General features: G+C 44.4%; 1 protein-coding gene across 7 annotated transcripts in view; it reads left to right on the top strand.

The window, feature by feature from the left end:
* APLP2 (amyloid beta precursor like protein 2) overlaps positions 1–22731 on the top strand; it is a 47947-nt gene extending 25216 nt beyond the window's left edge. The window contains exons 4-18 of one of the 7 annotated variants that reach the window (XM_041413749.1): positions 3049–3161; positions 4762–4931; positions 5792–6012; positions 7595–7762; positions 9709–9824; positions 10417–10491; positions 11643–11801; positions 12246–12374; positions 14864–14963; positions 15506–15676; positions 16233–16268; positions 18975–19042; positions 19957–20031; positions 20541–20696; positions 21172–22731. In XM_041413749.1, coding sequence (XP_041269683.1) covers positions 3049–3161; positions 4762–4931; positions 5792–6012; positions 7595–7762; positions 9709–9824; positions 10417–10491; positions 11643–11801; positions 12246–12374; positions 14864–14963; positions 15506–15676; positions 16233–16268; positions 18975–19042; positions 19957–20031; positions 20541–20696; positions 21172–21273 — 1859 coding nt within the window. In that variant the 3' untranslated portion in view covers positions 21274–22731. Of the gene's footprint in view, positions 1–3048; positions 3162–4761; positions 4932–5791; positions 6013–7594; positions 7763–9708; positions 9825–10416; positions 10492–11642; positions 11802–12245; positions 12375–14863; positions 14964–15505; positions 15677–16232; positions 16269–18974; positions 19058–19956; positions 20032–20540; positions 20697–21171 lie in introns of all 7 variants that reach the window. The other 6 variants (XM_041413748.1, XM_041413747.1, XM_041413754.1 and 3 more) reach the window with 6 other exon arrangements.
* The last annotated feature ends 480 nt before the right edge of the window (positions 22732–23211 follow it).

Below are 23211 nucleotides of genomic sequence, written 5' to 3'. Positions count from 1 at the left end.
TAAAATCTAAGTAATTGCAAAGGGATGATGAAGGTAATTGGATTTCGTTGCCTTCAATTATTAGGTAATCGAACTCTAAACTATTTAACTTCTCTGTACTTTGTAGACGTATCCATGATTGGTTAGTATCAGCAGTAAGGAGCTGCAAAAAAAATTGGTCGTGCAAACAATATTTAAAATACAATTTGAAAAGATGGTGTGAAAGATTGGTTTGACTAAGAATTCTGCTTTGTGGAAAAGTCTTTTCTGAAAGTCTTTTCCTGTGAGGAATAGTCTTTGACTTAAAAGCTTTTCTCCAGTTTTAACAAACAGCTCCTAAAGCTGCTGGTCATGTGTACAGGGAATGCTGCTTTGAAACTCTTGGGCTGAAAATCTTTTCCTGGTCTTCTCAGAGTATCTAGCTCTCTCCTTATTTTACAATTAATGAATGCAGCATTTGAATCTGCAAGAAAGAGAGAAAAACCTCAGCTTGGAAGAAATTTCATGTTTGGATTCCAGTGGCAGTGTTTGCTGGGACTTCTTGGATAAGAACAGGACGTGATGCTCATTTAGTTCTGATCTGTAATTCATATGTGTTGGTATCAAGCTGAACGATGATGGAAATTTAGGCTAAATAGCTTTTAAGTCCAACTGAAGTAGAGTCTGTACAGCAGAGAGATTCTCTCCCATCTTCCTCGAAAGCGAAAGTCTGGGTTTGGAACAAGGATTGTGCCAAAGCTTCCTCATGCTAGTGAGGTTGTGGTTATCTAGATACTGGATGCAATGTATTTGCTGACTCTCAGCAAATTTAGGCTGTGTAGTTTTTTGTAGTTTATTTTCCAGCTCTCTGTGTTTTGGTTAGGGTAGTGAATGTGCTGCGGTTGATCTTCAGTTAAACATCTGGAAAAAAAAAAAACAAAACAAAACCAAGCAAGACTTGCTCAAATACTGAAAACATAGATAACACTCTCAGCATAGAAAAATTTCCAGGCTGTTACAGCAGCAGACAGCATGAAGGAACTTTGGTATGATGCAGCTCATTTGAAAATAGGTGATTCAGTAGTTTAAAACTGCTAAGTGCAGACACAGCCTTCCCAAAGATTTGGGTGAAATATCTTCACTCAGTCCTTTCATGGAAGAACAATTGTTTATTAACTTGCACTGTAAACTCTGCATTCAGTTTTCGGGGTCAGCAGGATCACCCCATGCTCATCATTTTACCTTGGACTCTCTGAGGCTCTATTTTTCTTTTAGATTCTCATAAATAATATTTAGAGCTGGTGTGACTTGTGTCTTTTAAAACTATACCAAACCCTCAAGCACATTGTCGTGGTTTAATATAGTTTGGATTTTAGTTAAGGAAAAATCCACGAGCTACAGAAGTGATTCCATGTAAGGACCTTGGCAGCTTCCTTTGGACCCAAGAGAACGAATCAGCTGGCTGGTTTTGAGTATTGACACCCTGTCAAACCACTTAAGAGAGCTGAACATGCCTCTGTGAAATCATACTTAGAAACAAACCAAACCTGGAGAAAACTCTTGTTTCTGGCTTTTAAGCAGGTAACTGGACCTGTGCAGGGCAAGGCCCCGTCCTGCTGCGGGGCCGGGCTGGGCCTTGCTCTGCTGCAGCGCTGGCCAGGCCGGGCTCGCTGCGCTGCGCAGCCCGGCCGGCTCAGCCTGGGCTTGGCTGAGATTCTGCCGTGCCGAGTTCCAGCCACGTCCGGCGGGCCAGGCCGGCTCCCTTTGGCTTTGGCCAGAGCAAAGCCGGGCCCCGCTCCGGCTGCGAGCCACCGAGCCGTTCTGCTGGCACCGCAGAAAATGACGCGGCCGAGAGCAGAGGCGGCCCTGCAGCCCCGTGGCCGGGATTGACCGCGGCAGGGCCGGAGAACAGGTGTGCAGCCAGAGCGGCCGCTGCCCGGCACAGATCGCATGGCCATCCGCAGGCTCGGACGAGATATTAACTCTTCTTAGTGCACAGATGAAACTTGGCTGACATCAATCCTCTCTTGAGTGAGAGAAAGGGAAGACTTGTAAAGGAAACATGGAGACACCAAGGTCAGTGAAGAAAGAGTCAAATCCCAGATGGGAGGAGGATGAGGGGATGCCTTAGTCTTGGGCTGAAACTCTCTTGTAAGGCTGTGGTGAAGATAAAATTGATACACCAGGCTTTTTTTTTTTCCCCCTGTAACTCATGGAGTGCAGTGGGGGATCTGCATAGCATTCTCACCACAACTATGAGCAGAGGCACCTGTGTTGAAGCAAGCAGATGTTGAAGTAGCTGTGATCCAATGAGAAGCTTGAACAGAGAGAAATGAGAGAGATGCAAAACCTTGCCCCAGGGATGGAAGAAGAAAGCCCCTGTTCCCAGAGATAAAAGAGGAGAACGTTTTTTTCTATACTAGATCAGCTCATCCTTAAAACTGCACCCCAATAACTGAAATGACCCATGGTGGTAGTCGTGGGAAAACTACCACAATGTGGTAGGGACTTCACGATTGCAGATTTCCCAGAAGGTGCTATCCGTGAAAATGAAAACCACAAGAGAACTGTTTCTTGAGGAAAAGTCTCCGTGGCATGGCAGGAGAGACTCCTCTTCCTAAGTAGACTGAAGAAAGATTATTTTAAAAGTGTCAAACTGGCTGAAAATACCAAATTTATCTCTTTACGTTGTCAGTGGGAAAAAGAAAGAAAAGTTGGGGGTCAGAGAAGTGTTTTGAAGATTTCTTCTGGGTTTTTTTTTTTCTTTTAATTCTGTTAATAAAGATTTCTTTAAAATTTTGAGCCTGCTTTGCTCTCTTCCTGATCCTTATCTTCGAGCCAGAAAATGAGTAATTCTAGTGGGTGTACTGGCATTTGACCAGCGTAAGACTCCATTAATAGGTGTGTTGGCCAAGAAACTTGGCTTGGCAAGCAAAAATGGCTGCATTTAAATTGGTATTTCTGCCTGAATTGGTATTTCAACGGAAACATCTACACACATGCGCAGAGTGCGCTTTGGGGGAGTTCCGGGAGGCTGTATTTGCTGTTGGATGCTATATGAATGTGAACTGTGGCCATTGTGTTTTTCAGTGGGTGAGTTTGTAAGTGATGTCCTGTTGGTGCCCGAGAAGTGCCGGTTCTTCCACAAGGAGCGCATGGATGTGTGTGAAAGCCACCAGCACTGGCACACTGTGGCAAAGGAGGTAATGGAGCCACTGGGACAGGAGTGTTCATTCTGGATCTGTTGTTGGAGCATAGCAGTATTTCTCTCTGTGTTGCCGTTCCCATGTTCCTGTCAATGAACTGAGGCACACAGCAAGAAAATAAAAAATTGAAAGTACTCAAGTGACTTAAAAATGCTGTGTAGCAATTGAGTTTTTCTTCATGAAAAGCTGTCCTAAATAGCTTATCCATATCACAGAGGTAGGAATTGAAATCAGCTCTCTGGGATACTGCTTTAACCAATGGTTCATCCCTTTTTTTTTTTTTTTTTTTCTCCCCAGGGAGATACAGTGGGCGTAGGATAGTTCCTATTTTTCTTGCACATTTTGCTTTAATGTACCTTCTGCTGCTGGGGATTTGGTTGGGAGGGCTTGCCTGGGAGCAATCTGAGTTTTGTTGGGACTGATTAGTGGAGATTTTACATAAGAGATGGATTATATTCTCAGAATAAATCTAGCCCATGGTTTTGGTGGGGGGTGGTGTTTTTTTTTAATCTGACTAGCTAAACTGTTGCAAAAGCTCTGCACTCCCATTTGAAGCTGCGGTAATAGAAACAAGATCATCACAAAATGTGCACATTTTCCTTTTTGTAAAAGTAACAATTGCAGAAACAGCAACACAAAGACCAGTTCTTAACCAGATGATGTTAAGGATGCTCCACTTAAAATTCCTTTTTCTTTAAAATCATGTCAGCAAAAGTCCGTCTAAATAAAGGTGTACTAGAGGAATTGTCTTTTAATTTAGGTTAAACTTGTTAATGTCTAGAAAACTGAAAAATCATTTACTTTAAATGTAGTTGGAGAACTTTTCAGCAGTATTTGTCTCATTTAAAATCAGTGCTGTAACAAGGCAAAGCACAAAAGCGTTCTGATGGGTATAATAAAACTTTTCTTTGTTCTTCTCCAGGCACCTCTAAGCCAAGTATTTCCTTTGCTTAGGAGAAGTGTATAGACATAATATTGACATGTACTTTACATTTGACTTTTTCTTGAATTATCTGATTGATTTTCATCTTGCAGCATGGCAAAATAATCTTGACACAAAGTCCATTTGAGCAATTATTCGCTTGCTACAATGTAAAGTTTAATATATAAAGTTTAATGAAATGCCCAGAAAAGAAAACACCCTTTCTGGTTCTTTCAAGTGTTCTCCGTTGAGTTGGTGCAAAATGTTTAGGTTTTTTTCCCTGAACTTTGCTGGGTTGACAAACCATCAATTGTTGGGGCTGGGGTGTGAAATATTAACACCAGGAAGTACTGGGTGTTTCTGAATTTGGGACTTTTGTGCTTGGGGTTTTTTTTGTTTTTTTTGTTTTGTTTTGGTTTTTTTGGTTTTTTTTTTTTTGTTTTTTTTTGGGGGGCGGGGGTTTTTTTGTGGTTTTTTTTATTGTTTTGGTTTTGGTTTGGTTTGGTTTTTTTGCACTACAAGTTTCCACTCTCCTTTGATATTCAGATTTAGGTCATATGTTGCTGGTTTTGCTGTAAAACTTAAACCACTCTCGAGATCTCTGATAAGCAAACTTGAACTTTATCCAAAGGAAGAGCATGATGCTGAACTGATGTGCATGGGCTCCCCTTTCAGGCCTGTCTGACAGAAGGGATGATCCTGCACAGCTATGGGATGCTGCTGCCCTGCGGAGTGGACCAGTTCCATGGAACAGAATATGTGTGCTGTCCTCAGACCAAGGTTGTGGATGAGGCTCTGTCCAAAGAGGAAGAGGATGAGGATGAAGACTATGACCTTTACAAGAGGTAGAGTTCTTACTGATGTAGATGTTGACAGCTTTGCACATGAAGCTGCTGCTTGGGAATATTTCACACAGCAACTCCCTTGTAGTGACGATTGAGCAAATTTCTGTGCTTCTGAGTTTCCTAAAGAACTGTCCTAAGCCTGAAGAGGACAAATGACCTTGCAGTCCCCCTTTTAGTGGAAGAGCTAAACACCCCCTCTCTTTTCATACCTGCAGAGAGTTGGGGTCATTCAACCTCGATAAGAGAAGGCTCCAGGGACACCTTAGACCCCCTTCCAGTGCCTAAACAGGCTCCAAGAGAGCTGGAGAGGGTTTTTGGACAAGGGCCTGCAGGGGCAGGACAAGGGGGCATGGCTTCACCCTGCCGGAGGGGAGCATTAGATGGGATATTGGGAAGGAGTTCTTCCCTTTGAGGATGGTAAGGCCCTTGCACAGGCTGCCCAGAGAAGCTGTGGCTGACCCATCCCTGGCCAGGTTGGATGGGTCTTGGAGCAACCTGGGATAGTGGATGGTGTCCCTGCTGAGGGGAGGGGATGGAACAAGATGGGTTTAAAGGTCCTTCCCAACCCAAACCACTCCAGGATTCTATAGTAGGAGCCTGACTCAAGGTTAGACTTGCACTTACTGAAAAATGGAAAGAGGGTGCATGAAGCCAGAGCCATGGAGAAACTCTGCCTGCAGCAGCAGGAGTGTCTGTGATAAGGGATGTCCACTTGCTCTGAGTGATGGGCTAATTAACAGTTACTACACTTATTTTTTCCCATTTCTAGTGTTTCTAGAACAGATGGAAAAAATCACTATTCAGGTACACCAAAGTGATTAGCCTTAACCTTACTCCCTAATTTATCTGTTTCCCTCCAGTGAGTTCCCTACAGAGGCAGGTGTAGAAGACTTCACAGGAACAGCTGTGGAGGAAGATGAGGATGAGGATGATGAAGGGGAAGAGGAGGAGGAGGATGTGGTGGAAGACCGTGATTACTACTATGACAGCTACAAGGTTGATGACTACAATGAAGAGACCCCCACAGAGCCCAGCAGTGACAAGGCTATGGCTGAAAAAGAAGTGAGCAGTGACATGAAATGTAAGACACATTCCAGTCCACAGGCCTCCTGCTCCCTTGACATCATTCCTTTTGGCTGTCAGTTAGTGATGGGGGTTTGATCAAGTCAATAAGTGCCACTTGGAAGTTTTATTTGCCAAATAAGTTAGCAAACAGTGGAAAGCTGATGATGCTTGTTTCAAGTGTTGAAATTAACTCTCTAGAGCATGGGCCATATGTTTCCAGATAAACAGCAGTTTTGCTGGCGGGAAGCCCAGCGTGTGGTGTGTTGAACAAGCACCTCATGAAGGTGCAGTGATGAGTCAGAAAAGCTATATCTGGAAAATCTTAAAGGGACATTTGGGGTACACTGTAAATTTAAAATCTGGTGGTTTATATCAGCTTAAAGTGAGGAAGCTGAAAGTGGTGGGCCATGCTCTGCAGATGTGCTGTCTGGTCATTTAAGGGTGAGAAACATCCTTGGTGCTGCCTTTGCAAAATACTTCTCTTCCACAAAAGCAAGTCAGCCAGTACAACTGCCCCAACTTTATTATATGTTAAGATAGACTTTCTGCAGTAGTATAATCTGCTGTGCTGGTGGCAGCTTTTGTTGAGTGGTAGATGCCTTTGCAGAGGGTTCATGGTGTGATGCCTCAGCATTATGTGATGTCCTACACTTTGCATGTAGAAGTGTCTGCAGAGGAGGGAGGAGCGGAGAGGGAATGAAATTAAATTAGCTACAGATCACTGAATCATTGCCAGCAGTTCTCGCATCTTTTTGGTAAAATGCCAGCATGCTGCAGATAATTTTCCTTGCTGAAACAAGGCTTAGCTCATGTGTACAGGGCTGCTGCAGATCTGCAGGTTTTGTAAGAGGCTTGGAAGGATATGATTGGGGTGTCTGTTTTGGGGGTATACAGTCTTTTTTTCCCTGAAGTACCATGAACAGTTGCTAATTTATCCATTATATCTGCTCTCTTGCCTCAAAACAGCCCAGTTGCTATTGCTGGCTCACCATGAAGCATTCCACGTGCCATGGCTACATGGAGTTTTAATATTTGGTGCATAGATGTTTCAGACCTTAAAACCTCAGTGTCTGAGGCTGGCATGGAAATCAAACCCTTTGTTTAGCCTGCTTTTTCACTTCTGTACCTGCCCTGTAAGATGTTAAGTGTCTGTCCAGGCAGAGCGCTGTGAACTGGACATCCTTTGATGCTTTAAGCATCCCTAGTTGACTGGCTTTTCATGCTGCTGATTTTATAGGGTGGAGAGTCTTTCACTGGGGCAGCTGGGGCATAATGCTGTGACATCAGCAGAACAGATTCCTGTTGTCCCAGCCCCTGGCTCTGGAGAAATCTCTCACAGGTGAGAGCTCCATGTAGAGACAGAGTGAGCTGCTTGGCTATCTCCAAAGCACCACGTGCAGGCATCTCCCGGCTTGTGATAGAAGCATTGGAATGTTTAACCCCCCAAAACTGACAGAAGCCCTTGGGTTGGTGCAGTATCAATGCTGAGGCCAGTGCCTCAGAGGAAGGGATGAAGTAGAGCCACCTCTGCATCATATAAATCGCTCGGCAAGGGCTGTGCTCCTCACCAGCTCATGTTCTCACCCATTTCCACACAGCTGTCTGCTCCCAGGAGGCCATGACAGGGCCCTGCCGGGCTGTGATGCCTCGTTGGTACTTCGATCCTAACAAGAGAAAATGCATTCGCTTTATATATGGAGGCTGCGGAGGCAACAGGAACAATTTTGAGTCAGAGGAGTATTGTATGGCTGTGTGTAAAAAGATGAGTAAGTCCTGCCTCCCACTGGCCTTTTGCAGCTGGCCACTGTCTGTCTAGCATGTGGTGTCTTCTCCTTCCCTTGGGCAATAGAGGACCCATCTGTAGCTTATTCCTTTGGTTCTGGTGTCTGTCCCTTTGCAGCAGTCTCCTCCTGTCTCCACTTCCCTAGGTCCATAGGGTGATTGTTCCTTGGGAAAGTGCCCCTCACCATATGCTGTCTGTGCTCCCTGGTGACTTGCAGCTCTTGCTGAGGGCTCAGCTGTCCTCTTCCAGATCTATAACAGGGACCAGGGGCTGTCTCTGACCTCTTGCCTAACTGGCTTTTTATTCAAAATATCTATAAGGAAACTGCTTTCTCCAGTCGTGTTACCATGCATATGTTTGACAGTAGGTCCTGAAAAGCAGGCTACTGTTCTCCTGGTAGTAGGCATTTTCTTGCTATTTTAATTTTGGAAAATATCATACCAGTAGTATAGAATTCAGATTCCCATTTTCAGCTTGGTATGAAATACAAATCACAACTCAATCTCTGAGTTTTTGAGTGCTTAAGGTTTTTGGCACCAGTTTCAGCTGGCTTTTATGTCAGATGATAAAACTACCAAAAACATTTTAACCTCCTTATTAATCTTATTATTGAACTCCAGCACTTCCACTTCAGCTACCATTAAAGCTTTTGAAAGGCTTTTTGTGTTATCTGGGGCTTGGCAGCCTGAGTATACAGCCATAATCCTGTTTATGAAATGTGCTTCATGCAAGTGATTTAGATTGGGCTGATCTAAGTGAAGCGGTGAAAGAAAAGATGTGGATGTCAGGAGGTTTTTGTACAAAAGATTGTCCTGTTAGAGAAGGATTTGGGGCTGGGAAGAGAGTTCTGTGTCCAAGCCTGGTTCAGAAATGCCAGGAGCAGGGCCAGAATATGGGACGGATATGACATTGTCCCTTGCACGCAACAGTAGTGCCTCTGTTGTATATTGTCATTATTTCCCCCTAGTTAGAGGGAAGGTTGGTGGGTGCAGTGCATGCTGAACTCTTACCCAGTGCTCATGCTGAAGTGCCAGGTAATTTTTTTCTGAAGCATGTTGTCTTTGATGACATGTTGGGAGTTTTCCACTTGAATAACTAATATGGATGACAGGTTGTCTTAACTGTCCCTTTGTGCCTTCCCTCAGGCGAAGGGTGACAACAGAGTGCATCATGTTTGCCACAGGTCTTTCAGAAAATCTCTGGGATGTGTAGTTCCTAAAACCATAGCATAGGAGCACTTTCAGCACTTCCTGAACTGCAGTATGGAATACAGAGCAGTTGATGTGGATTCTGTAGATACTTGAAGTTACCAGTTCTGAAACTTTGTTTTTCCCCTTGTTGAATTTGGATGTCTTGAAGTTACAAACCATCCAGTGTATTGGACAAGTCACTTTGTCACACTGAGTCTCCTTCTGTTGCTGTCTTGTCTGATATCATTGCCTGTAAGTCCTGCATCATGCATCTGGTAGGGAAGGTAGGTTTGAAGTGTAAAATACTGGTTTTGTGCAGATTTATTGTCAAACTCCCTAATCATATTAATGATGTCTGGAGCCAGCTTGTCAGCGAACAGCTAATGCACAGAATGTCACTTAAACCATCCAAAGCCAATGTGGAAGGGAAGGGAAAAGTAGTTCTTCATCCTGTCATGCCAGGCACTGTGTTTCTGGAGCTGAGTGCTGCTCACCTCAGCACTGCACAGGCCAAACAGTGCTGGGAGCTGTGGTCATCGCTGCCATTTGAGCTGATGGTGCTGATGTTGGACAGAAAAGTGGCACTGTAAAGATTCCAAAATGGGCTTTGGAAGGTGGTGGTCCAGTAGGCTCAGCTTGCCAGACTATTTATTAGGCGGGCATGGAGATTCCTCTCCTTGCACTCTGCAGTCCAGGATTGCGGGTTTCTTACCCTGCTTACCCTTCCCTCTTCATGCAGTGCCAACTGATGATGTGGATGTCTACTTCGAAACCCCTGCTGATGACAATGAGCATGCCCGCTTCCAGAAGGCCAAGGAGCAGCTGGAGGTCAGGCACCACAACCGCATGGACCGGGTGAGTGTCAGCCTTCAGGCTTTGTGCTATGGGGTTGTTTGTGTGTCAGGTTGCTGCCTCTGTTTTACTGGAAAAACTGGTGGTGAAGTGACTTGCTTTCCAGTTTCCAGCCTTCTCTGTGTTTCTTTCAGTATGACCACACCATGGGAGTCAGATTTGTCTCCAGTGTTGGGAGGGAGAAATTACATTAGATGCTGGGAAGAAATTCTTTATTCAGAGGGTGCTGAAGCCCTGGCACAGGTTGCCTGGAGAGGTTGTGGATTCCCCATACCTTGAAGTGTTTAAGACCAGGTTGGGCAGAACTTGGAGCCATCTGGCCTAGTAGAAGGTGTTCCTGCCCATGGCAGGGGGTGGAACAAGATGAGCCTTCCAGCTCATCTTGGATGTCCCTTGCTGCCTAAACCCTTCTGGGATTCTGTGAAGCTTGGCTTGTTACTCAGAGGGATTAAGTGCTAGGCTTAAACCCCACAACAGCTCTTTTGTGCCTTCAAAACCCAGCCAGGCTCTGCTAGGATCTGCCTGTGAGGGCAAATCAGCTCATAAAGATGTAAATCTCGGTCTTGTTCATGGGTTCTGTCCTTTTCCTGTCCAGGTGAAAAAGGAGTGGGAGGAAGCAGAGCACCAGGCTGTTAATCTCCCGAAGGCAGAAAGGCAGACTCTGATCCAGGTAAGAGTGGAAGGACCTAAAGGGGAAAGTTACTGAGAAAGATGGCAATATTCAGAGCTAAAAGACAACTGAGATGCAAGAGCAGCCTTCCTGCTCTGTCAACAGCTGCCTTTTAGAGGAGCTGTTGATTCAGTTGTTTGCTTTGTTCTTAAAACTGGAGATGATCTGATACTATGCCAGGTCCTTTCCTACACACACTAGTAGAAAGTGATCTTGCTCCTCAAGAGTAGCAACAGTGGAGCCAAATTGTAATTTCAGACCTTGGCCTGTTTAGCACTAACACTGGCCTCAGAACCTGGTTCAGAGTCAGCTCTGGCTCTCTGGGCACACATTCCTGCTTGGCCAGACTTAGTGAAAACAGCTTAGACAGCAGATAAAGTTGATTTGTTGCCAAAATGCTAATCTTGTGCCTTATGAGGAGAGTTCAGTTGGACTGTGAAGTTAATGAGAGATTGCAGTGTGGGATCATTAGGGGAAGGCTCTTCTGGCAGTGACAACTCTGTGAATTTCTCTCATACCAATATGCAACAAAGTGATTGACTCCAGCTTTTAAGCCCATTTTGGATTTTATCCTGGAACACAGTTTTCTCTCTGCATTTTTTAATATAAGTCATTGTTTGGAACTATGTGCAAATGCAAAAGTTTGTCATTATCTCTGTTGAAATATAACACTTAGTGGACTATTCTGGTTGGTTTGGAAATGAGGGTTATGACCTTTCTAAAAGAATACAGAGAGATTTGATCTGAAGGTGTGCTGATGAAAAATCCGCTATGCAATACCTTTGTAAACTTCTGTAAATTCAAATTAATGGCTCCAGGCTGAAGGGATCAATCCTGTTGTCATATTGCAGGGTTGAGGGAAAGAATTAATATTGTGTCAGTTCTTCATTATAGCCTGGATCTCCCATCTCCAGCATGGTCATTGTGTGCAGGGTCCTTTTTACTCTTCAGACTTTTGAAATGTGAAGGAAGTTTGGAAGGCAAATTATCACTACTGAATTTGCAGAGATGAAATCTGCTTCAGCATTTTTCCATGCCTTTCTCTCCTAACTGTAAATCAGTTGGATAGAGTTTTACAGTATTTGTTAGTTCTGAGGAGTTTCAGATGGTGTTGATTACACAGTGCATTTCACACAGATTCTTTGTTCTAGCACTTCCAGGCCATGGTAAAATCTCTGGAGAAAGAAGCAGCAAGTGAGAAGCAGCAGCTGGTAGAGACTCACCTGGCTCGTGTGGAAGCCATGCTGAATGATCGCCGTCGCATTGCCCTGGAGAACTACCTGGCTGCCCTGCAGGCTGACCCACCACGTGTGAGTTTCTTCCCAACACATTTTTCCAGGAGGATAGCATTGGGTAGGATGGCAGGTGGGAATGTCTTGGTGAGAAGATTGCCTGTGACTTGCAGAAACTGGGAATTGGTTCCTAGGAAAGCTGCTTCATTGTGGAAATTGCTGCTGCAGACTCAGCAGTGGGTCTGTAATTGACTCCCACTCCTTCCTGCCTGGGGAAAAAAACCTCTGCTTTGTTTGTTGTCCATAAGGCACAGTTCATCAAGTGTGATGTTCTGAATCATACAGACTTAAAATTAAGTGTTCTGAATCAAACAGGCTTAATTTAAAAAAAATAACCAGGGGGTGAGTGCAGGTGATAGATCTGTCCAGCACCAAAACAAGCTGACACCTTAAGTGCTGTTTTCAGCTGTGGATTTGGGTTGATACCAGTGGTTTGACCTATTCCCTGCTCCTGTCCTGCAGCCCCACCGCATCCTGCAGGCCCTGAAGCGCTACGTCCGTGCTGAGAACAAGGACAGGCTGCACACCATCCGCCACTACCAGCATGTCCTGGCAGTGGATCCGGAGAAGGCTGCGCAGATGAAATCTCAGGTATGAGGGGGTTTCTGTCAAGGGAGCCATTGTTGCCCAGCCCTGGGGCTGTCAGAGGCTCTGCAAGATGTGTGTTTCTGGGTACTACAGCCAGCTTCATCCTTGTGGAGCTCTTCCTCTCTCCTGTGCTGTCACCAGACATGCTCGCTGCTTGGTTTTCCTTGGTGCCTGACTCAGTGGTAAAAATTGAAGCTGTTTTATACATTGTTGGTCACAGTGACAAGTTGAAGGGTTTAGACCTAGGTCAGTATCTATGCTGGCTTTTATCAAGCACCCCTGAAATTTATTTGCTGGGGACTTGGTTTTCTTGAACAGGCTTCCTCACTTCTTCCAAGTGTCTACGTGTTTCTTTCCTTAGCCTTGGTCTTCATAGTGCCTTTGTTTGTGGTTTGTGGGAATTCTCTCATATCTCTGCAGCGTTATTACCTGGTTTCCCAAGCACAAATCATAACCCTTTCCAAGTACTTGATCAATGTTGTTAGCTTTTTCAGAAAGTCTGTTTTGCTGGGTTTATGTTGTACCATTTGTAAAGAGAAAATCCATTCGTTACGGAAATGATTCTCTGTGTGGACTGCTAACAGAACCAATCAGCTGGCTGGTTTTGAGTATTGACACCCTGTCAAACCACTTAAGAGAGCTGAACATGCCTCTGTGAAATCATACTTAGAAACAAACCAAACCTGGAGAAAACTCTTGTTTCTGGGCTGGCGTTTCACCAGCGCTAGACTCACTACACCATTACGCTGTATTTTATTTCTGAACATCCAGAAGATCCTTTTCCTTCTGCTGGCTAGCATATGTGAATATGTTACTTCAAACCTGGCTTTTGTATTTATATGAATACTTGCAGATACTCTGGAATTCTTTGGAATTATTTTGATACTTGTTTTCACTTGTTTTAAAATAGTGAAAGATGTGCTGGAAGGCCACTTGAAAATTGAGATCAAGAATGGTCTGTTAACACTGAAAGATCTGTTTGGAAGGATGTGCTGTTTCTTTGGTTCTGAGAGAACTCGCTGTCCTTTTTGCAGCTTTAGGAATGTTTTCCTAGTCCCAGTTTGTGGCTGGTATGCTGCTTTTGGAGTATCTTTGAATTCTGCAATGCACAAAAGATAAGCAAGAAGAAGAAAGAATGGAGAGCTGCAGGGAGACAGTGCAGTGGAGCTCATCTAGTGCTGCCAAGAGGAAGAAATGAGCACTGAGGAAGAAAAAAACCTAAATAACTGTATAACCAGGAGGTGGAAATATCCTGGGTTAAGGGTAGGACAGGGTCTGGAGCCTGATGCTATCACTTCTGGTGAGGGGCAGAGTGGTGTCACAATGATTTTCCAGAAGCAAACCTCACACTGTGAGGTGGCAGATTCCATGGGTTCCACCTTGTTTCTGAGTGGTGACGGTGCACATTCACCTCATGTCTCCTGCTCTCCCACTGCTGCACATCCCCAGGAGGAGCGGTGGCAGCTGTGGTGGTGCTTGGCTCTCATGGTCACATTTTCAGAGACACGTCAAGCACGGCCTGGCCCAGCGCTTCGTTCTGCTGCTCCCACAGCCCAGGAGAGAGTGTGTGAACTGTGTTCTTAAGCTAAACCCCAAACAGTTCTTAATTCATTCTGAAGGCTGCAGTGTCAACAAATCGACATGCGAGGGATGTGGGTGGTACAGTTCAATTTCCATTCACTTTACTTTTCACATGCACTTTTAAGCTCCTCAGTCGATTTTTTGGATTGACAAGCTGCCACATGCAGAATTAAGTTGTTTTCATTCTTGCTCTTAAAGGTCAGGAACGCATCAGACTGTGAAACAGGTCCATCTGACTCTTTAGCTTTTTGCAATGTTTGGGCATCTACATAAATATTTTCCTTGCTCTCCTTGATCTCTGATTATGCAGCACCCTCTTCAGGTCAGGCCTGACTTCACTGCTGGATTTAAAGTGCTTAGGAGGAGTGATTTGAGCTTGCCCAGAGCTTGAATGTATTTCTCAAAGGAAGAGAGAACGCTGCTGCCAATGAATGGGTGTAGGACAAATGTCATGCCGCAGTTGGTTTGAAAGGCACCTTTGTTCTGAAACCAGAGCTGATAAAATATCCTGTCTACTCCTTTTGCCTATATCTTTTCTAGCAGTCAGCAATGATAATCCATTTTAATAAAGCCACTACTGGAGATGAATTATGACTGTGTTGGGCATATGGGAAATACCAGCTTTGGTGGCATTTTAGTGTTTGCAGTGGAGAGCTGATTACAATGAGAGTCAGCTGAATCCTCTCTTACTCCCAGCATTTCCCAAACTCCTGAGAGCACCGTCTACAGATAGCCAGTTCCAGTGCAGTGTGAGCGCATTGGTCAGAGAATTGGACTGGATGGATCTGTGTCCCCTATTGCCTGCCATGTCAGATCCACCAGTAGTAGATATTTTATTGAGCAAGGAAAGAACTGGTACTGTGAAGTGACTGACAGCGTTTGCTTACTCCAACACACTTTTACATCTGCAGGTGATGACACATCTTCATGTGATTGAGGAACGGATGAATCAAAGCTTGTCTCTGCTCTACAAGGTGCCATATGTGGCTGAAGAAATCCAGGATGAGATTGGTGAGTGTGTATGCCAGCCCCTATGCTGCTGTGTTAAGACTCTCAAGTTTTTATATCCAATGAGCTCCCAAAAGATTGCTCCCTCCTTTGAGGGGGTGCCCACAACAACAAGCGCTTGGGCTAGGGCTTAGGTAAGATACTGTTCTGGATGTTACAAAATAGCCAGTTAGAATAGCTTGTTCCAAGAATTTTCACTGTCCGTTTAAGAGAAAGTCAACAATGTTCAGAATAGCAAAGCTGTCTCTCTAAGGGAGATGAAAAAGATCCATAAAAAAAACCCAGATGCTTTCTCCCCTTATAGGTTAGTCCCATCTTGCCAAAACCTCTTGCCACGTCAAACCTCTTGGCCCTAATTTGAATGCATTTCTAACCAACGCCTTTACTGAGAATTCCAGATGAAATATGCAAGATAAAATAACCTGGCAGCCCTGAGAGCAGTGTTCCTCTGCAGTCCTGCCTCAGCCTGGTTCAGACCATCTGCCCCTCTCTGTTGCTGCCAGGTTTCATGCAGCCTGTGTAATAATTCCTTTTATTTCTTTCAGATGAGCTGCTTCAGGAGCAGCGTGCCGACATGGATCAGTTCACATCCTCCATTTCTGAGTCCCAGGTGGATGTCAGAGTGAGCTCTGAGGAGAGCGAAGAAATTCCCCTGGATGGCAAACCTTTCCACCCATTCCAGGTGAAAACCTTCCCAGCCTTGCCTGAAAGTGAAGGTATGTGGAACTGAACCCTGGGTTCACTGGTGGTTTTCCTTCTCTGGAACAGAGAAAGCTCCAATCCCTTTGGGTGATGTAAAGCAGTTACTCTGACAGAACCCCTCACTCACTGGAGAAGTAGTGCTGCGAGTAATGTCTGCTGAGCTGTTCTAATGATTTTCTGATTCTTCTCTTTGTAAAATTGTCCTCTCTTCATTTTGCAGCAAATGTTAAGTTTTTACAGTGCATCTTGACTCTGGAATTAATTTTCAGTCTTTAACAAAACCATTCTTGTGTAATATTAAATCTTTGTGCTGTGACCTGTTGAAGGGCTGAAGGAATTCCCTTTTTTTTTTTTAAATATGTATATCTATTTTTTTGTATCATTGGATGTTGACAGCTGGTGGGTGCGTGTGTATTTATTTTAAAAACGCTTGAACAGAGTCCTGAGCGTAAAGCTGTAGACTAAGAGCTTTTCCCAGGGTCTGAGTCAGAAATCATGCACAAGCCTTTTTTCCTTTCTCTCTTAATCTCCTTTCTCTGCTATTTTTGTTTTTGTTTTCCCTCCTGCTAGATCCTCAGCCGGATTTGTACCATCCAATGAAAAAAGGTTGGTTCTAAGCTGCTCCCTCACAGTGCTTTTGATCACTCTCCTACTTCCTCAGTGTGTCTGATAGCTTCATTTTAGTTCCATACTCACCTTGATTTTCATTTCCCTGCTTTCACTTAGATCAGTCATGTTCAGTTTTGCTTGTTTAGGCCTAGTGTTAAAGAAACCATCTAGTCTGAGCATCCAGTTTTGTGTGTGTGTATTCCTCTGTGATGGGCTCACGAGGGTCTTGAAGTGCCTGGAGTGGCTCTTAGCCCTTGGAGAAGGTGGCCTTAGCCAGTGTCTGCAGTGGTGCTTTGCATCTCTCCATTTGTGATGCTTCTCAGATTAAACCCTGTTGTACTGGTGGGGAATAGTCCAGAGGCTCTTCTGCCTCCTGTGGAACCTGGCCTTGATGCCCCATGACACCACTAAACAAGAAATGAGTGTTCTTCAGGACACAGGCTGTTTCCAGTCTAAATGTCCTTGGAGTGCAGCTAGTATGGGACAGATAAATCAGGAGATTCCTCCTCCATGTTTGTGCTTTCCTTGGCATCACCTTCTCACACATAGCATCTCTCCATACCAGCAAAGTGTGTGTGATTTTCCATTTCTCCCTTAACTCTGCAGTAGCTTAATTCTGCAGTAGCTCAGTGCCTGGCTAAAAAGCAGTTTTAAGAGCAGCATAGAAATACTAGCATTAAATAATGTCTCTGTTAGTGATATGGAATCACAGAAGGATCAGTGGAAAAGGGAGGCTCTTGCAGAGTAGTGGTGTATGAGCTGTGTGTGAAGTAAACCCAGTGTTTTAATCTGCCTTTGGTTCCAAACATATTGTGTAGATTTCAAAGGAGAGCAAAAGATTTTGCTAATAACCATTTCATGTGAGCACACGTGGTTTCGTAAAACAGTGAAAGCCAAATAGCTTGAAACTATTCTCATTATCCAGATTTCTCTGCAAACCTAAGTCACCTTCATCCCTGGTGTGGAACAGTGTACAGACTGCTCTGGCAAGAATTGGGACATACTTTAGTTTGATATTTTATTTATTAAATTTTTGGACTACTGCTCTGTTGCCTTGAGGATGATAAATTTGTGCTAGTTCTCTCTATCTGGGTCTGATGACCTGGGGACAGCAATTCTCCTACACTTGTTCCTCCTTTCCCTTCCCTTTTTGTTGAATTGCTCAAGGGCTTTGAGGGAGTATTGGGTTGCTGGGGGGGGGTGGGATTTTGTGCAGGTGTGTGTTCTGGGGTTTTTTTCCCTGTGAGGTATACAGTATAAACTGTGCCTTTGAGCTGCATAGGACTGGGTCTGTTACTTGGTACTGCATACTGAGACAAATAGCAGAGCTCAGTGCAGCAGCTGAACTCTCAGCCCTGGAGACGGTGCTGGGTTGGCTCCTGAGGCTGGAATAAAGCAACCATAGGCCAAAAGCTGATACAGTAGTTCTGTACAAACTATTTGTGGCTGGTTTCTCCTGAAAATCCCAATCATTGACTTCCATAATAACATAACCTGCTTTAGCAGTTGAGAGAAGTCAGACTGGCAGTCTTGGCCGTGCTTGGAATCTGATTACTGCCTCTGAAGAAAAATGTGATGCACTGAAACCTGAGCTGCTTCATAGTGAAATGGTATTTCTGTGACATTTTCAGGCAATACAAACTTGTCACTGTAAAAACTTGCCTTGAAGCCAAGTAGCCTGTCCTTGTTTCTCATCAAAGCAAATGCTGCCAATTCCAGCAGCAGTTGACATGTCTTGGGCACCTTGCAAGCTCAGCAGTTTGTGCAGAGTAGGGGGTTTGCAGTCACCAGCAAAGCCTGAAGTACTGTAGTAGAATTTCCCCATGTCATTGGAAAGATCCATGTTTGAGGCATCACTGTCCTGCTTTTGCACTAGGGCGTCACAGGTCATTACATTGTCCCCACCACAAGTGGAACACTGGTGTTCTCCTAACATGCCATGTTATGTCAGGGCAGTTTGCATCAGACTCTTGTACTGATCTGATCTATTTATAAATGCTTTGGATCAAAACAGTTTATGCAGAGCCTTCTGTTCATTGATATTCTTCTCTTGAGCCAGTGCTGGTTCCAGCCTGGAAATGGGGTAGTAGTGTTCTGGTACAAAGGCTGGCGTAGTTCTCTGCTCCTCCCTTGTCCCAGGATTTACTGTTTTTGGGCTTGTGCCAGGTATGGGACAGCAGCTCATTATGGAGCTATGCTGAGTGACCTTGGAATTCTCATTCCAATTTCATAAGCACTTGCTGGTGTGCCTGATTCCAGCAGAATGGGCGATGCTGAAACCATTCCCTGTGTGCTGGCTCTTGGCAGATGGATGTGTGTCCACTCTGTCCAGGGTCACAGAGGGGTGTTGGTGACCTGGCGTGACACCTGCAGCCATTACTCACTGTGTGTTATGCCTTGTCTGGAGCCATCTAACAGAAGCACTTAACTGTGCGGTTTGTCTGAATTGACACCTCAGTCTGATTTTGGTGATGAGTCCTGTCTGCTCCTCTCGTTGCCACTTCATTTCCCCTCATTAACAGCCCTCCTAATCACTTGTCACTGTAGCTTGTGAGCTACCATCTGACACAGCAGCATGAGGACAGGTTAATACTCAGCGGTCTGTGCAGTTAAACACACGATCCATGGCAGCTCTACACAGAGTAGGTGACCCTTCCAAAATGCTCCTAAGGGCTGATGGGCTCTCCTTGCTCTTTTGTGCAGGTTCTGGCATGACTGAGCTGGACGGGCTGATTGGTGCTGAAGAAAAAGTGATTAACAGCAAGAACAAGGTGGATGAAAATGTGGTGAGCTCTCCGCCTTTATTTTGTGAAGCTAAACCTGCTGTGGACACTAATTAATAGCAGTGGCTTGTTTCCATGTCTCATTCCAGCTCACAGAATGTCACTGTTCATTATCCATATGGTGTGGGGGAGTCAGTTTGGTGACTATTGTAGGCTCTTAATACTGATTAGCATTAGAAGGGTAGGAGAGGAAGGGAAGGAGAGAGCTTCAGATCTTTGGTAGTCTGATTCTGAGAACTCTCAGATTTAGGAACGCTTTTCCCAAGCAGAGACCCTTTGGTGTCCCTTTATTTTCACTAGGTAGCTCACTGTCTGAACACACCAAATGCTGGTGTGTTCCATCTGTGTTCCCACTTTTTTTTCATGGCAAACAAGGCCTCTGAAGGTGAGCAACCCAGCTGGAATTGTCTTTATCCACAGTGTTAAGAATTCTCTAGGTTCTAGTGACAGCCACTTTGCCTCAGTTCCATGGGTTTAAGAAATTAAGAAGTCAGCTTTTGAATTTCCTTTCAATACTGTTTTAAAGCCACAGGTTAGATCTTACAGATCTTACAGAAATGCTGGATCCAAAGTTAGCACCTATTTTTTTTTTTTCTTTGGGGCTTTAGTTTGAGATTTAGTTAACAGAAATGCTGGGTCCAAAGTTAGCACCTATTTTTTTTTTCCTTTGGGGCTTTAGTTTGAGATTTAGTTTGAGTCTGGAGGTAACTAGCTGTAATACTCTCTCTGGTGGCTCTATAAGAGTTGGAGAACATTCCATGCTGTTGAGAGCAAAAGGGAGATGGTAAGTGGTCCTGAGCCTTTGCTAGTGTTCATTAATGGTCTCTTGTCTGTCTTCCTCTTCCTTGTCCTCCTTGTTTTGTGTGGATCCTTCCATAAAACACTTTTGTGGCCGTTTTTAGGTAATTGATGAGACCCTTGATGTGAAGGAGATGATTTTCAACGCAGAGCGCGTCGGAGGGCTGGTGGATGAGCCGGTACGTTTGTGGCTGCTGAATCCAGGGACTGGCAAATTTCTAATGCTGGATTTTGATGACCATTTTGACTGAATTCAGGGTTTGGTGCCTGGATGCCTGGGGGCTCATGCAGAGTGAAACACAATACAGTCCTTCTGCATAAAGATGTAAATAGTGAACACACATTAGATATTAATTTGACTCCTACTGCAAAAGTGTTTTGTGGGGTAGGGAAGTGATGTGGGCCAGTGTCTGTCCCCAGCTACTAAATGGGGAAAGAATTTTGCATTGGTTATCCTTTCGATGGAATATTTAGAGGTGTGAAATATTTAGGGGTGGAATACTTAGGGAGGATATATATATATATATATATATATGCACACACACACACACTGTCTAGTGTATAATCAGTTGCATCTCGGTACCACAGATGGTCAAAGACCTTTCTAGTGGTCATGGTTTAGGTTTGTGTTCAGCAGTGCATCTCCCTTATTGCTCTTCCTCAACCTGCTCTGTTTTCTTCCCTCCAGGATAATGACAACTCCCTCCGTGATGACTTTGGCTTCAGCAGCAGTGCCCTTATTGGGCTGTTGGTGATTGCTGTTGCCATAGCTACTGTTATAGTCATCAGCTTGGTGATGCTGAGGAAGAGGCAGTATGGGACCATCAGCCATGGAATTGTGGAGGTGAGAAACAGCTCCATAACTGAGGATGAAAATAGTCAGTGTTGAATCACATGTGTGTGGGGGTAGAGAATGGCAGGAGCTGCCAGGCCATGGAGAGTTCTGCTTCTGGCTGGGTAGGAATTAACTCTGTCCCTGCTGACAACCATCATTGCTCATTCCTTAGTGTGCAGGTGCCCATTGCCCCACCCATGCAAGAGATCATAACAACCTCTTCAATGAGAGAAGTGGGTCCCTGATTTGCAGTGTTGGCTGAGCAATGACAGATTTGTGAAAACATCCCCATAGGGGATTGGGTGGGCAGGAGGCATCAGCTCCTGAACAAGCAATTGTATTAAACAAATTACCTTTGGCAGTTGACCTTTTTTTCCGTTTACTGCTCACCATGGTATTTGCTCAGTGTTCGTTGTTGCCTCTTGTTCTGTGGAATCAGTCCTGGAAGTGTCTCCTTGACCAGTATCATGTGTTTTTTCCAAAGGTTGACCCGATGCTCACCCCTGAGGAGCGGCATCTGAGCAAGATGCAAAACCATGGCTATGAGAATCCCACTTACAAATACCTGGAGCAGATGCAGATATAAAAGAGATGAAGATGGAATAGCCCCGATGGGAAAAGGTGTTGGGGGCGAAGGGCCAAAGTGGTCCAGTGTTTTGGATCAACTACTGACCAACAGTTGCTTCAAGAGGACTTCATCTTACATTCAGAACTCCTGGATCATTAAGACTATAATTACTACTGTAGAGTTGCAATTTCCATTCTTTAAAATGGGTGAAGAAATGATAATATAACAATATGATATATAAATCTCCTTAAATGGGAAAAATGGATCTATTGCAGATATTTGACTGAGATGTAGTTTTTTTTTTTTTTAATAATCTGAAAAATACCAGTTCTGTTGTACTGTTGTCTGATACAAGCTCTATATCTATAAAAATGGGAAACATTGATTTTTATTTCTGATAGACCACCTGTATATCGAGGATTGTTTGTACCAGCCCACCTTCAAAAAAGGGGACAATTGTGGCTCTTTGGTCATTCTGGCTTTTGTATATAAAGCATTATTCTTTTTTCCTTCCTTTTTTTTTTTTTTTTTTTTTTGTGAATTTTGCTGGGAGTTGCAAAGAGATTAATTTAGGGATTTAGGGATAGGAGCTACTACGGAAAAAGCAAGGAAGCAATTGGGAATGGTAACTAACAAAATTCCTTATGATGAGACAAAAAAAGAAAAAGAGAAAAAAAAAAAGGAAAAAAACCCCATCTTCATATGCCAGTGGTATGCACCCTGCTGCTTAGCAGCTCGGGCTCTAGGAATCAAGACTCCCTGGAGGCAAGGAGTTAAAAGGCTTCTAGCATCTCTGTTTGTAGTTATTCTAGTAGAATGTTAGAACATGGTTTGTGCATACTTGGGTGTGCACATTCCCCTTTGAGATTCAGTTCTGCTCTAGAGTTGGAAGTTCTGGTATTGAATTGAAATCCTCTGTTCTCAGCCAGTTTCCTTCAGTACTCACCTGGCATTAACAGCCCCCTCTTGCTACTACTTTCTAATTTCCCCAGCTCTCCTGCCTCACCAACATGGTAAGTAGTTAAGAGCTGCAGGTTTTTGAGCCTTTGCATCTCCCTTGGTGATGTTGGGCCAGAAATGACAAATCACTGCAATAACTGGGACCTTGGGAGCTGACAAACACAGAGAGGTCTCTTAGCTGGGGATGGAAGAAAGTGACATGTTGGGAAAGGGATGCTGCCTGCTTTAAGGGAAATAGGATGCATAGGCCCCAAGAAGACCAGAAGGGGCATTGTTCCACTCACCATCATTATGTCTTTGTAATGCTTGTATAGTTGGTGTTGATGCTCACGGCTTTTTTAAATCTGGGGGTTCTGGTAACCTGTGGTGTATTTTTTCTATTTTTCCTGTGATTTTATTTTTTCTTCCCCTTTCCGTGTTTCTTCCCACTATGCACAGATTTACCTGCAAACTCCTTAGTGTGGTCTGTGGGGAATGTACAAAGTTTAAACACATCAATAAACACTTTAACTTCCAGATTGCTTCTTCTCCTTATTCATGGTCTTGCTCTAATTCCCCCTCCTCCCACGATGTCCTGCCGAACTCACAAAACCTTTCCCTGATGGTGAGAAAGACTGTACAGGTACTGATGTATAAGCATGCCTGGAGTCTTTCGTGGTATTCCCAGATCCTGATGACCTTTGTGGAGAGGAGGAGGCAGGATACTAAACCAATGGCTGGACCCTGAGTAACATTAAAATAGCTGCTGGAGAGCAGGTCAGGGAGAGCTTGGACTGGGGCTGCCTCTGGCTGCTTTTGAAAGATCCAGCGGATGGTTCTCCCCATTCCCAGGATGCAGGCTCTTGGCACAGCCTGTGGGAGCAAACAGAGCCAAGGCTCTCTGCGGTGACAAGCTGTTCTGTCCCTTACCATCCACCTGCACTTCCTTGAGAGCCACAGGGACCCTGTGCTGGCTTCATGCTCAAAGCCTGTGACATCCACGGTCCTCAGGAATGG

This window comes from Onychostruthus taczanowskii, unplaced genomic scaffold (genome assembly GCF_017590055.1).
Source record: "Onychostruthus taczanowskii isolate IOZ18803 unplaced genomic scaffold, ASM1759005v1 scaffold43, whole genome shotgun sequence".
Classification (NCBI taxonomy): Eukaryota; Metazoa; Chordata; class Aves; order Passeriformes; family Passeridae; genus Onychostruthus; species Onychostruthus taczanowskii.
This window is presented reverse-complemented; position numbering and strand designations above follow the sequence as displayed.